This window comes from Dermochelys coriacea, chromosome 16 (genome assembly GCF_009764565.3).
Source record: "Dermochelys coriacea isolate rDerCor1 chromosome 16, rDerCor1.pri.v4, whole genome shotgun sequence".
NCBI lineage: Eukaryota > Metazoa > Chordata > Testudines > Dermochelyidae > Dermochelys > Dermochelys coriacea.
Window position 1 is genome coordinate 5,222,883 of NC_050083.1, and position 14,889 is coordinate 5,237,771.

Genomic DNA, 14,889 nt, shown 5'->3' on the forward strand with positions numbered 1-14,889 from the left:
GTGAAGTACGAATATTCCAAGCAGGAATAGTTCTCCGACGCCTGTCAGCACAGAACTTGTACAGCTGTTACTGGGCCGGGGCTGAGGTGGGGCTGTACACTACAGTCATTGGTAATACAAACCAGAGTTCATATCTGTGTGCCTTTCAGATGCACCCTTCACTGTAGTTTATAATGCTCCACACACACAATTAAACCGTTTCTAATTAATATACACAGTGAAGCTCTGATTATAGCTCTTGTAAAATGGATCGCTTGTGGTATTGTCTTCCTGGAGACACTGGACTGCTGCTCCACTATGGGTTGTGGGGTTCTTGGGACTGCGTGATCGAAACCAGACAAGAATTGGGGTCCTCCTTGTTTCTGGTGGCATGGAGTTCCATGGGCCAGGGACCATCCTGAGAACCCCCTGCCGCAGGAAACTCGCCTCTGGGACTTGTAACCTGGAATTCAGCGTCACAAAGCGCATGTCATAGTGCCCCATAAAGGAATGAATGAGAGCATGGCAATGAACTGCCGATGCAGCAGCCGTTCTGAACTTGCAAAAGCTCTCCACAGCCGTGTTCACGAATTCTGCCAGGCAGGGTGTAGGCAAACTGAGGAGCGAGCCAGAAAAAATATTTGAAAGGCTTGTCCATGTGTGGAAGAGAACCACTGTCTGAGGCTGGCTGTGTTCTCTCGTGACTGTAGAACACACTAGGTTCCAGGGGTTGAGGCTAGAACATTCTCTTCAAGGCCTCAAGTCTGCTCTCTCCCAAGCAGGATACCATTTCCAAAGGGCTTGTGGTGACAAGCAAACTCATGTGAGCATTTCCTGTGACCGACCTGGGCTGGGAGCTCACCTTGTGCTAAGAGCATGTGACTGTAACCCCAAGGAATAGGCATAGCAGCCCCTGGGCCCATTGCTGTACCTGTTTTGGTGCAGATCTCAATAGCGAGTATCTTTAATCTGCCGTGACATCTCACACCAAGTGCTAGTTGCTGTTTTAAAACCCTAAAATATTTCCCCAGCCTATAGGATGCCGCCTCGAGGCCAGGCAGCCCTGTCATCTCTCAGGCCAAGCAGGGTCATGCTCGTCAGCCCTTGGTTGAACCCCTTGTGCCCTCCAAGGAAAAAACTGTGGTTGCTGCACAAAGGGATGATGTTTTGTCACTAGGGGGCAGTCATCACTCGGGATCAGTGTTTAACCAGTGCCCCAACCAGGGGCTAGGGGTGCAGTGCAGCTGGAGGGATGGTGGGGGAGGGCAGATGAGAACTGACATTAAAGATGGGGCTCACAGGAGTAAGGCGGAATCAGCACCATTTCTGGGCCAAATTGTGCTCTGCTTCCACAAATTCCCCCCACCGTTCCATTTGGATACAATATTCTTCACCCTCAGTACTACGCTGTGGTGCGAGATTTCTGGGTCCCGCTCCAGAGGTGGCTGCGTTGTGTTGGTGGAAGGGACTGTGATAATGTGTAGGGGTGTATATGTAGTTCATCTCAGTATTGAGTGTATGGGTACCAGGAATAAAAATACTACTTGAACTGTTAGAAGACATATTTTGTTTTTTTCAAATACTACAGTTTGATGGCTAGGAATCCCTGGAGCTCAGCACTGGCCCTTATCCTTCCTCCTAGCTACTTAAATAAGAGCCTATATATAGTAGGTTTCAGAGTAGCAGCCGTGTTAGTCTGTATTCACAAAAAGAAAAGGAGGACTTGTGGCACCTTAGAGACTAACAAATTTATTAGAGCATAAGCTTTCGTGAGCTACAGCTCACTTCATCGGATGCATTTGGTGGAAAAAACAGAGCTTATGCTCTAATAAATTTGTTAGTCTCTAAGGTGCCACAAGTGCTACTTTTCTTTTTGTATATAGTAGGAAGCAGGGCTCCCACTAGAGGGTAATTCCCTGATGGATCAGCACAAGCCCTTTTTATGGTGCAGTGATCAGACATACCTGCCTCTTCCCTGTAAACATGCCCTGGCTTTATTCACAGGGAGACCGAGAACTGTGTAATAGTCACATAGCTAGAATTAGAGAACAGATAGGTCACTTCCTCTCCTTATTAAGTTGTTCTGTAGGTATTTGTTTGTGTGTGGTGTTGGGCTCAGGTTCTCCCGTTCCTGACAGACTCTCCTATACGTGAGGATAACATGGCAAGCATCGCCGTTCATCAGCACTCAGCACACCCTGCCCTCAGTGCATTAGAAAGCTCTGAGACAGCCAGCCGCGAAAGGAGAAGGAGCTGCTCTGTGCCCCGTGTGTGTGATCAGCAGTGCCATTAAGGGTGTGACCTTCCCATGACAATGAATTGTCCCAGCCTGCCTGCCAGCTGGCCAGGGTTACCTAGCGTGCAGTGTGAGGCGTGTGATAGGACCATACCAGCGCTGCTGGGGAACACTGGTTATCTGGACATGAATCATCACCTGGTTTTGAGCTGGCTGGTGGGCGCTGAATAATCTCAGCGGGTTTCCAGACGCTGGTGTCTTGGCCTACTGTTGCTGCAGCTGGGCACAGTCTGGACTCTGGCAGCTGACGTGGCTATTGATCAGTCGACTCTCCTAGTCACTTTGCTGACCGTGTAGAAGACTGTCTCCACCAGGGAGCGTAACTCTGCGTGTTGCCGAGCAGGAGAAGGCGTGTGCCAGGGCATTCCTGTTGTCCGCTCACAGATCCCTCCTGCTGCAAGTGGAGCAGAAATGTCTCAGCAGCATTGGGTGTTACTGGGTTTTGGGGGCCCCATCAACCCGCCTTGTTAGTTCTTGTTACCATGAAATAAACACAGGCTGCTTCCGCCGACGTGCACGAGCTGAAATTGTGGAAAAGCAACATCGCTTACCCCATAACCTCAGCCATGCAGAACACAGTGCCATCCACAGCCTCAGAAACAACTCTGACATAATCAAAAAGGCTGACAAAGGAGGTGCTGTCGTCATCATGAATAGGTCGGAGTATGAACAAGAGGCTACTAGGCAGCTCTCCAACACCACTTTCTACAAGCCATTACCCTCTGATCCCACTGAGAGTTACCAAAAGAAACTACAGCATTTGCTCAAGAAACTCCCTGAAAAAGCACAAGAACAAATCCGCACAGACACACCCCTGGAGCCCCGACCTGGGGTATTCTATCTGCTACCCAAGATCCATAAACCTGGAAATCCTGGACGCCCCATCATCTCAGGCATTGGCACCCTGACAGCAGGATTGTCTGGCTATGTAGACTCCCTCCTCAGGCCCTTCGTTACCAGCACTCCCAGCTATCTTCGAGACACCACCGATTTCCTGAGGAAACTACAGTCCATTGGTGATCTTCCTAAAAACACCATCCTAGCCACTATGGATGTAGAAGCCTCTACACCAACATTCCACACAAAGATGGGCTACAAGCCGTCAGGAACAGGATCCCCGATACTGTCACGGCTAACCTGGTGGCAGAACTTTGTGACTTTGTCCTGACCCATAACTATTTCACATTTGGTGACAATGTATACCTTCAAATCAGCGGCACTGCGATGGGTACCCGCATGGCCCCACAGTATGCCAACATTTTTATGGCTGACTTAGAACAACGCTTCTTCAGCTCTCGTCCCCTAATGCCCCTATTCTACTTGCGCTACATTGATGACATCTTCATCATCTGGACCCATGGAAAAGAAGCTCTTGAGGAATTCCACCATGATTTCAACAATTTCCATCCCACCATCAACCTCAGCCTGGACCAGTCCACACAAGAGATCCACTTCCTGGACACTACGGTGCTAATAAGCGATGGTCACATAAACACCACCCTATATCGGAAACCTACTGACCGCTATTCCTACCTACATGCCTCTAGCTTTCATCCAGATCATACCACACGATCCACTGTCTACAGCCAAGCTCTACGATATAACCGCATTTGCTCCAACCCCTCAGACAGAGACAAACACCTACAAGATCTCTATCATGCATTCCTACAACTACAATACCCACCTGCTGAAGTGAAGAAACAGATTGACAGAGCCAGAAGAGTACCCAGAAGTCACCTACTACAGGACAGGCCCAACAAAGAAAACAACAGAACGCCACTAGCCATCACCTTCAGCCCCCAACTAAAACCCCTCCAACGCATCATCAAGGATCTACAACCTATCCTGAAGGACGAGCCATCGCTCTCTCAGATCTTGGGAGACAGACCAGTCCTTGCTTACAGACAGCCCCCCAATCTGAAGCAAATACTCACCAGCAACCACACACCACACAACAGAACCACTAACCCAGGAACCTATCCTTGCAACAAAGCCCGTTGCCAACTCTGCCCACATATCTATTCAGGGGATACCATCATAGGGCCTAATCACATCAGCCACACTATCAGAGGCTCGTTCACCTGCGCATCTACCAATGTGATATATGCCATCATGTGCCAGCAATGCCCCTCTGCCATGTACATTGGCCAAACTGGACAGTCTTTACGTAAAAGAATGAATGGACACAAATCAGACGTCAAGAATTATAACATTCAAAAACCAGTTGGAGAACACTTCAATCTCTCTGGTCACTCGATCACAGACCTAAGAGTGGCTATACTTCAACAAAAAAGCTTCAGAAACAGACTCCAACGAGAGACTGCTGAATTGGAATTAATTTGCAAACTGGATACAATTAACTTAGGCTTGAATAGAGACTGGGAATGGATGAGTCATTACACAAAGTAAAACTATTTCCCCATGGTATTTCTCCCTCCCACCCCACCCCCCACTGTTCCTCTGATATTCTTGTTAACTGCTGGAATTAGCCTACCTGCTTGTCACCATGAAAGGTTTTCCTCCTTTCCCCCCCCTGCTGTTGGTGATGGCTCATCTTAAGTGATCACTCTCCTTACAGTGTGTATGATAAACCCATTGTTTCATGTTCTCTGTGTGTGTGTATATAAATCTCTCCTCTGTTTTTTCCACCAAATGCATCCGATGAAGTGAGCTGTAGCTCACGAAAGCTTATGCTCTAATAAATTTGTTAGTCTCTAAGGTGCCACAAGTACTCCTTCTCTTTTTGCGAATACAGACTAACACGGCTGCTACTGTGAAACCTAGGCACCAGTTGCGAGTTTAGCAGGGAGGTGGGTGCTGCTTTGTGGAGGCTCATTCCAGGGGAGAAAGGATTTCCCCAGTGTGATTGAAGGGTTAGTGCCTCCTGGCAGCACCTGAACTCCTGAAAGCCCTTTTTCGCACCAGCATAAACCAGGAGGTGCTGGGCTGATGCCTGGTCTCGTATCCTGGGCTGGAAGGGCTATCGATGCAGCTTGGAGGTGGTTTAGCTATCCCAATTGAAAGGACCTTTATCCCAGGATACCTGTGTCCACAATAGGAGGGTTGTACCATGTTCACTATACCAGAATAGTTAAAGCAGGAGGCCTTGTGTGTATAGGCAAGTCCTTGTCAATGGGAATTAGGCACCTAAGTGTCTGTCACTTTGGAAATGGGACTTAGGCGCATCTGAAAATTTTCATCCAGGCCTCTGAGGGATAGAAGACCCCACCCAAGATCTAAGTACAGGTAAGAACCTGAGTAGCTAAGGGCTGGTCTCCAAGGGGAAAGAGCCTGGAATAGCTCCCTGTGTGAACAGTCCTAGTCCACATTAAGAGGGTCTTTGTGTAATTTAGCTTAATCCTCTTTGGATTTTCATACCCTGCTTTAGTTTACAGTAACTAGCATGTCCAGACGAGCCCTTAGGTGTATTTTTCCATACTTAGACCTTGCCTACATAGGAAAGGGTTTTTTGGTATAATCGGAGATGTGAATTTAAACCGATCTAGTTACCCAGGTTTCAGCCTTGTGTGGACACACTGTTCTAGGCTAAAAGGGACTTGTACCAGTTTAGATCATGTTGTTCAGGGAGGAGTTTAAGCAAAACCAAAAAGGCCTCTCGTACCCCAGAATAAGCATGTCCACACTGGGGCTTCGCAGTCCAACACCACCTGTGTGACTGGTTGCGCATTCTCCACCTTTCTGCCACCTTTTCAGTTTTTCTTTCTAATCCTCTCCCTAATGGTTTCATTTGACTCCCTGCCCCTTTGCTCCTGATTTGCTCATGGGCCACAAATCCAATGACCTAGGAATTACCAGGGCGGATCACACCCGAGCTCCCTTGAGCCCCATATCCTGTCTCTGACAGTAGCTGGCACCAGGTGCTCCAGCGGGAGGCGCAAAAGTGAAATCCTGGACAACCAGCCCCTGGAGGTCGTTTGTCTCTGAGCTCATCGCCGTTTTGTGCCCTGAAGGGTTATGTCCCTTGTGTCTGATGTCCCTGGAAGTTCAGGCTGAATGTTCACCGCATGCCGCTCAAGCGGATTATCTGCAAAGCCAACGAGCGTGCCCAGTGCGGCTCTGTATATCACATAGGAGCTAGCCCGTCCTACATAGGAGGAGAAAGGCGCTGGGATGGCTTTTGGTGCTGACTGTCTGATCCTCTCCAGGTCTCATGGAGGGGCCCAGCACTGAGGGGAGGAGATAGGGCAGATGCTGAAAGCAAAGACTCCTCATCTAATTGCAGGATAAATGGAAAACAGCACCAGTTCGTGCCTGTCAAACTGCCCTGAGCTGCAAAGTTACAGGAGTGCATTTAAATAGCTGAGGGTGAGGAGTGGCATCATCTGGGAGAATATCAAGGTACTACTGGTTAGGGCACTAGCCTGGGATTCAAGAGACGAGATCCAATTCCCTGCTCTGCCACAGGCTTCCTGGGTGGCCTTGGGCAAGTTCCTTAGTTCCGCTGTGCCTCAGTTTCCCATCTGTACTATGGGGATAACAGCCCTGCCCTGGCACACGAGGGGTGAGAGGCTGAATGCATGAGAGTGAGGTGCTCAGACACTGTGGGATGGGAGGAGTAGGAGAGACGGGAAACCCGCTTCTTGGGTCAGTGAATTTAATGTCTCCCACAGCAGAGGAGGCTGGTGGTTAAATCTTCATGTGACCCCTCTGCCCACAATCTCATATGAAATAAGTCCGTCAAGCAGCCGGGGCCAAAAGAATCCTCAACACTGCCCCAAATACGGACTCTGACTCTGCGTATAGGGGTGCGATTGCAGTGGAATTGGGAGTGGGGGGTCTGACCCGTGCTCCAGACCCACTTAGTGCCAGGCCAAGCCCTGTTCATGGCAGCACAGCTGCTCCGTGTCTGGGCTCTGTAACGATGCCCCCCAAGCTCAGGGAGGAGTGCTGGTCCTTTGGCACTTTGCCCTAGGACCGTTCCCTGTGTCCCCTTGCAGAATGCATGGTGGGGTCTCTCTGCACCCTGGCTCAGTTACACCCTTTGGCCTTTGTGGACCATGAGAACAAGAGTTGAATGTCAAGGGAAAAGACAACCATAGCCCCTGCCGCCTGTCACAGCAGCAGTCGCCTGAGTACCGGCGTATGGGGCAGTGCTCCATGCTGTAGGTAGGTGTGTTGAGAAGAGAAGAAATGAAATGGGGGCAGGAGAGGGACGTCCCTGTGGTGGTGACTGGCTGGCTGAGGGAGTTGTAATGGAATTACTAGGTTGTCAGCTTTTTGGGGCACTGCCTGTCTGTGTTTGTACAGCACCAGCACAGTGGGGCTGTGGTCTGGTTGGGGCTGCTAGGCACGACTGCCATACACTTGTCCAGTAGTGACCAACGGGCCAGTAGTTGCCAGAGGCTCTGACGGGAGTGCCGATAGCCCCTGACACGTGCAGCGAGCGGCTGACTGGCTGATTGCCAGTGGATACGAGTCTCCATGGCCCAGCCCACCCAAGTAGTTTAGGAAGTGTCCCTCACAGGCCAGGAACCTGGAGTCACCCCTAGCGGAGGCCCCATCCCGGTCACTGGGCAGGGGCACAGGATGGGAAGGTGAGTGAATGGCACCTGGTATAAAGTGAATGCAATCCCCAGAGAGGCCTTGGCTCAGGCTGTCCTTGCTTGGCACCAAGGGCACTGGTGGGGAGGGAGCGTGTGAAGAGGGTTTTCTCTGCCTCCCTCCTCTGCTGGCTAGAAACTGAAACCAGACCTCTGATGGGAAAGAGCCCCCGGGACAGCAGCTGCTGTTTGTTCACAGCCTGTGTTCTGTTGACTTTGTGTTGTTTGTGACTAAGGGACATGCCACGGTGCACAGCTGGTACAGAGAGCCCAGAGAGCAGGGACAGGCACTGTGCAGCAGCTGAGCAGCCAGGCCGGTCTGATTTCCCCAGCTTGGACAGTCCAGGGACATGTCCTCCCCTGTCCCCAGCCATGAGCTGGCTGCATCATCACCCGCATCCCTCCACCCTGCTTCCCTCGGTGATGCTGGGACCCATCCATCGCTCTGGGAGCCTTTGTCATGTGCCATGGGCTGGAGGACTGCAGTGCTAGCCAGTGACTCTGTGGGCATGAGAGGGGAGCCTGTTACCCACACAGAATTTTATATTACTCACACACTCTAGGGACACCACCCTTACCCCATTCCTAGGGCTCCAGTGTAATCATACACTCTAGTGCACCCATCCTTACCCCTAGGCTCCAGGCTTCAGGCATAACTCTGTTAATTTAGGCACCCACCCTTACCCTTCCGTGGGCTCAGGGTGTAACCTTACACTCTGCAGGTTTGCAGGATCTTTTACCAGTGAAAGAGCCTTACACAGTAATATCCTACTTAACCTCTATTTATTAAGTCACCAAAACAGAATGCACACGCTAAGCATACAATGGTCACCACTCCCAATAACGCAGATGAATTTTTCTTGATGACCAGTCAGGATCAGGTATTCTGGGGGACTCCAGCTTCTGCACAGTGTGGTTGGCGGGGTGTTGAGGTCTGGGAGTTCTGATCTTGGGGCTGTGTCCTGGAGTTGGTTCTCAAGAACTTCCTTTTGGACCTCAGTTTATGTAGTAGAACATGAGTCCTGCTTAGCTGTGCCTTAACCAACCATTTTACTAAATCACTAAATAATTTTCTAACCAATCCTAACATATTGTAAAATCATTTTTAACCAATTATATCCCACCACCTTAACTGATTTACACCTAGAAAAATTACTTAAGCAACAAACAGAAACAATCAAAGAACCAGACAGAGACCAGACCAGATAAACGATAGAGAAATGGGGATCCTAAAGACAAAACAATAGAAGTAGAGATTTTACAATCACAGCTGTTGATAAGTGATTTCTTGCCAGACAGAACGCCAGCAAAGTTTTCTTTAAAGAAACAGATCTTAAGATGGTTATCTGGTACTGTTAGGATCGAGCCGCCTTAATAGCCCGATATGACATTGTTTTAATGTAATTTAGAGGGAACCTGAGGATGTGACTTTCTGCTTCTTAGCTCATGGCTGCTGCTGTCCTAATATGGCCACAGACAAAGGCCTCAGACCTTACAATGTGGCTACAGGAAAAGGCCTTATCCTTCCATGCCCGTGTGCCACTGAACAGCCCCAGAGCACTCCCTTTCCATTTCCCCCTGTTGCAGCAGCCTGCTCACCCGGAGCAGCTCTGCCACTAACGGGGCAGGGTCCCTGCTGTGTGCGATGGTACTTTGTTCCAGCTGCCTCGCCCACCCCACCCAGGAGGCGTCTCTCCGCTAGTCCCCACAGGGAGCAGGGAAAGCACAGCCTGGAAGAATGGCCTGTCGTCGTCCCACCCATAAATTACATGGGAAATCAGTCGGTGCCCGTGGGGCAGGGAGAAGTGGCTCTTCAGGAGGTGCGACAGGAAGCAGTGCAACAGTCTGTGTTTATATGAAATAAAAACAACCTGAGTCCGCTGTCCAGGTCTGGTGCTAGAACGCCACACCCAGGTGGTGGTGACTGCATAATGCAGGACAGTTGAACTGTGTGCCCGGCCCTGACATCCAAAAGCAGGTTGGTGACAGGAGCATCTCTGCGGCAGCCCTACTCCTCACTTCACACTGTCCATGGGGTTCATCCCTGTGCTCTTGGCTCCAGTTCAGGCGGGTGGGCATCTCTGAGCGGAGCTTGTCAGCAAATGGCATTTCCATCCCATGGGGGCTCAGACACTTCAGCTTTCTAATCTAGTACAATATATTAAATCTATATAGAATGGTAAATATATATATTAATAGAATACAATTACATTTTAAACTTAAAAAAAAATAATAGTCCAGGTGAAATAAGGTCACAATGAACGATTCCATTTCGATGCACATTGTTCTGAAATTTGTCTAGTTTCTGTGAAATTAACATGTTCTCATGAAATGTTTCAATTTCAAAACAACATTTTCCAATGGGAAAACTGTTCCATCCGAAAATGTTGAACTGCTCTACCTAGGAGAATAGGAACTGCCAGACTGAATCCGACTCCCTGGCCATCTAACCTACTGTCCTGTCTCCGGCAGGGGTCAGATGCTTCAGAGGAAGAGGCAGAAACCCTCGTAATGGGTGATTTTATAGACTAACCTGCCCACAGGTCAAATTTCACCCTCTCCTCAGCAGTTAGTGGTGGGCTTATGGCTGAAGCAGGAGAATTTAAACCCTCTTTCTTTTTTTTCAAAATTTTCCCCCTTCTTTCCTTAATGCATCTTCTCATTCTCCATGTCATTGTGAAACCTGCTTGTAAGACTGGAACGCCAGGAGAAACGTTCTTCTTAGCTGACACAATAGGGAGTACTTACATTTCATCAATCCTTGATGCTGATTGGCTGAGAGGGTAGCTATGTGTCATGGCACAAAAAGGCCAGTTTCTCTTTTCTTTTTTTTAATTCACTTTTTGGGGATGTTGCTTTTCCTTTATGCTCGTTGCAGAAGCAATGGCAATAAAAATGCCCCTGCTGTGACTTTGAGCCCAAAGGCCCACCCCAGCCTCGCCCCAGGAAAGCAGGTCCAAGTTGACCTTGGTGGTGCTGGCTAGCTCTTAGCTGTAGCAGCACTGTGATTTCTGAGCTCTGGTTGTTTGATTAGCAGCCGGGAATGTGTAGGGCGAGTTGATGGTTAGTCACATCGTAGTGTTGGGTTTGTTTTTTTTTATGATGCTCAATAAAAGCAGACATTGCTCCAGCTGACAGAGGAATATACATTGTGCGTGGCTTTTATTTAAGCCCAAGCCACAGTCTGCTGCCATGCGAGTCTTGCAACTTTATCTTAGGCCAATAACACAGGGCGTTATTAATTACCTAGGCACGCAGCCCCTACGTTGGCTTAATATTGATCTTTAACGACATCTGCAGCACGCTCCGTGAGCACAACTGGCGTGTGACCCTCGCTTTCACCAGCCCGACGACTGTAATATGTAGTGATCCTGTCACCATCCGCTGAGTCCTGCCCTTGCTGCGTGGGTGCCCTCCTGGATGTAAGCAGGGGGCACTGCCAGGCACAGGGTGGGGTAGCTGGCAGGAGTTCCCTGGTGCGCCAGCAGGCGGGCAGCTTATATGGGCTCAAGAGGGAAATGGAGGTGGGCCAGGGAAGGTGGGAGCCGGGGAGGAGGAACTCCGCTCCCTCCTCAGGATGGCTTGGGTAAGCAGCGCTCTGCTACCCTTCTGGGCTGGGATGGTGAGAGCACCCCCTGCTGGTTGCCTGCTTTAATTCCCCAGGATGGTACTGGATGTATCCAGGAGCCACAAAACCAACAGTCTATTCCCCGAACCTGGCCGCTACATGTGACTAACCTCACCCAGGAGAGAGACTTAGCTGAGGTGCTGGCTGTCGTGAGAAGGTAAAATAGGTGGGTGCAGTTTTCCTGAGCAGACTCCTTCAGAGAGGGTTTCTGGCGCGGTTACAGAGAGCTCAATGATGGGGCAAACCAGTGTGCCACACTGTTAAAGTCTGACGTCACATATGGCCTGAAGCGGGCAGGGAAGTCGCATTAACTCAGAGGACTTCAGCACTATTAGATTAGGGAGGAAAAACCATCCGGGCAGGAGGCTTTTACTGCGATCTCTGGGCTGGTTCAAGTCGTGATGTAATTTACAAGAAACAGCTGGTCTGGTGGCCTTGGTGAGTCTGTCTGCACCGGGGCGAACTGTGCCAGAGCTCAGGGTGAGAAGCGGGGGCAAGGTGCCCTAGGCTAGTCGTCTTGTTCGCCATTAAACTGCCCTGAGCGGATCATAAGGCTGCACAGATCGACTAAGCTCTTTGCTACAGTGGCTAATAAGTGGTAAGCTACAGCAGAAAGCTCTGCTCAAGATGGGTCCGGAGCTCAGCTACGGAAACTTGCAATGTAAGTTAGCCGCTCACCAAGTCATTTTGTAAACGTTAAGCTGGCCTCTGTAAGCAATGCTGGGCTTATGGGTGAATGCTAGTCTAACTGAAATGCAGAGCTGCAAAATAGGATGGAGTCCCTATTGCAGAGGTGGGCAAACTACGACCCACAGGCCACATCCGGCCCATGGGACCCTCCAGCCTGGGCCCTGAGCTCCTGGCCTGGGAGGGTAGCTCCCGGCCCCTCCCCTGCAGCCTCAGCTCACTGTGTCACCTGCGCAATGCTCTGGGCGGTGGGGCTGCAGAGCCACGGCTGCCTGTCCTTGTACTCTGGGCGGCGCAGCTGTAGCACCGCCAGCCACCAGTGTTCCAGGCAGCGCGGTAATGAGGCAGGGAGCAGGGGGGCTTGGATAGAGGGCAGGGGAATTCGGGGAAGGTGGTCAGGGGGTAGGGGTGTGGATAGTGGTCGGGCTGGTCAGAGAGTGGGGAACAGGGTGGTTGAATGGGGGCAGAGGTCAGGGGGGCAGTCAGGAAGGAGGAAAGGGGTTGGATGGGGCGGCAGGGGGCAGTCGGGACAGGAAGCAGCGGGGGGGGGTTGGATGGGACAGGAGTCGTGGGGATCCAGCAGGGGGGTCGGATAGGAGGCGGGGGCCGGGCCACGCCTGGCTGTCTGGGGAGGCTCAGTCTGCCCTAACTGGCCCTCTGTACAACTTCGGAAACCCGATGCAATCTTCAAGCCAAAAAGTTTGCCCGCCCCGTCCTATTGTGTGTGCTCTTCTATAGCACACATCAGTGTAGCCTCTGAGCTTAGCCTCGCAACCTCTCTGTCATTATCCCCATAGTGCCCATGGGGAAAATGAGGCATGGAGAGGCCTTGGTGACCTGGCCCTGACCACAGGTCTTGCAGAACCCAGATCTCCTGATCCCTGTCCTGTGTTTTACCCACAAAACTGCCAGATGTTTCACTGGTCCATTTTGGCTGAGTAAAAGCCTTAATGCTGTTCCTCTCTGGATTATGCCAGAACATTGTTCTACTTTGGCCAACAAGGGTGGATTAGGGCTTGGCAGCACCAGCCAAGCTGCTCTCCCTCCCCATCTCTGTCATAGCACTGGCTGAACTTGTGGCTAGCTATTCTGCCCCAATGACTCGGATGTGTTTTGCACAGGCAGATACTTACAGTCCGGCCATAGCTAGGATTCTGTTTCTCATTTCTAGCAATGACAGTAACATCTCCATATTGTTGTTCCACAGGCTAAGAATGGACACAGCCGTTTTACCCCATCCATGGTGCACCTTGTGAAACTGATTCTCACTTGGATCTCTTCTCTTTTCCTTTTCCTAGAGGAGTCCTGTCCACGGAGCTTGGACTGCACACTGAAAAGAAGGGAGTTCTGCCCCCCTGGTTCCCATGCCTGTGGCCCCTGCCTCCCGCAGTTTGTGGAAGATGAACACGGAAGATGTGTCCAGAGGAAGTGGTCCTCCACTGGTATGTGTGTGTGCACAGCAATGGGCCTTCCTGCCGACTCCATGTAAACCCCTTAGTCTGTACTCCGCTCTCGCCCCTGACCGTAAAGTTCTCCAAATTCTTGAAAGCAGGGATTTTTATGGGCTGAACTGTAAATTAAAGTGTATTGCAGAGGGTACATACCCTGCAGGCATTGGCAATGAAGTAGGATCTCTCCCCTGCTGCATTAGTGCTCCAACACATGGTAGACAGCTGGCTAAATTCTGCTCTCAATTACAAAGTGCAGATAACCCCTCTGAAACATCAGGGGCTGTGCAACTCAGCTCTGAATCGCCACCTGTTTTGCTGCATTACGTTACTTAGCACAGAAACCTAGTTCAGTGCTTCGCTGGATGCCGAGACAGAACAGATGTCCGGTAAATGGCAAGGCCCTGTTTGTCCTTGATCTGGGTGCGGTAGCTGTGAACGGAGGTAGTCTGCCAATCATAACTAGACGCATCAGTAATGGGAATGTATTGGTGGCAGTGGAAATTAGCCCTCAGCATCACAGAGACTGGTCACTCTTGCTAGAGCTGTTGACTATGTTGCATTTTGTCAGGAGCTTTCAGGTGATGTGGAGTGTATATAACCATAGAGCCACACTGTTAATGTTGGTATCTTCCTCTGCAGATGAATAGAAACTGGCTGAGTGTTGAATTCCCGGCAAGCAGCTATAAGCCAAGGCATTTCTGAGCTGTTGGAGAAGAATAGTGTGTTGGGAGCTGGCGCATTACACTCACTAGTTGCCAAACTGCACCTCTCTGATCGCGTCTCCAGGGGGACGTTTGCACAAATATAACTTAAGTCCATGAGGCTTGTGCATGCTATTGATGTCCCTTTGTTTGACCCCAGCAGAGCGTCACGGTGCCATTGGTCTGACACTTACTAACAGATGGTGGATCTTTCCTTTTCATCTTCTGTTTGTAATGAGACGTTAGTCGGTCACTCTCCGCTCTGTCCCCCGGAGCATTCTGCCACCTCATGGGGGGTTGGGGGATGGAGTCAGACTGTGGGTACGTCCACACTGCAGTCAGGGGAGCGATCGCAGCTCATGGAGGCAAACTGAGCTAGCTCTGATCTGGCGAGTTCAGGCACTGGAGCAGTAACAACCCAGGGTTCCCAGTGGGTTTGTACAGCCTGTGCTGCCGAAGCGTCCCTGCTCCATGCCCAAAGTAGCAAGGCTCCAGCTAGCGTGGCTGGTCTGCAATCACGCCCCGACCGCAGTGTAGACATACCATGAGCGTTTCCCTTGGGTCACTGCAAGCAGCCTGCTTTCCA

The 14,889-nt window shown here is 50.5% G+C and overlaps 1 protein-coding gene across 1 annotated transcript in view; it reads left to right on the plus strand.

Annotated features, from left to right (window-relative positions):
* NPDC1 (neural proliferation, differentiation and control 1) overlaps positions 1-14,889 on the plus strand; it is a 136,227-nt gene that overhangs the window by 67,508 nt on the left and 53,830 nt on the right. The window contains exon 2 of the mRNA XM_038375002.2: positions 13,450-13,593. Within this exon, the coding sequence (XP_038230930.1) occupies positions 13,450-13,593 (144 nt within the window). The remainder of the gene's footprint in view (positions 1-13,449; positions 13,594-14,889) is intronic.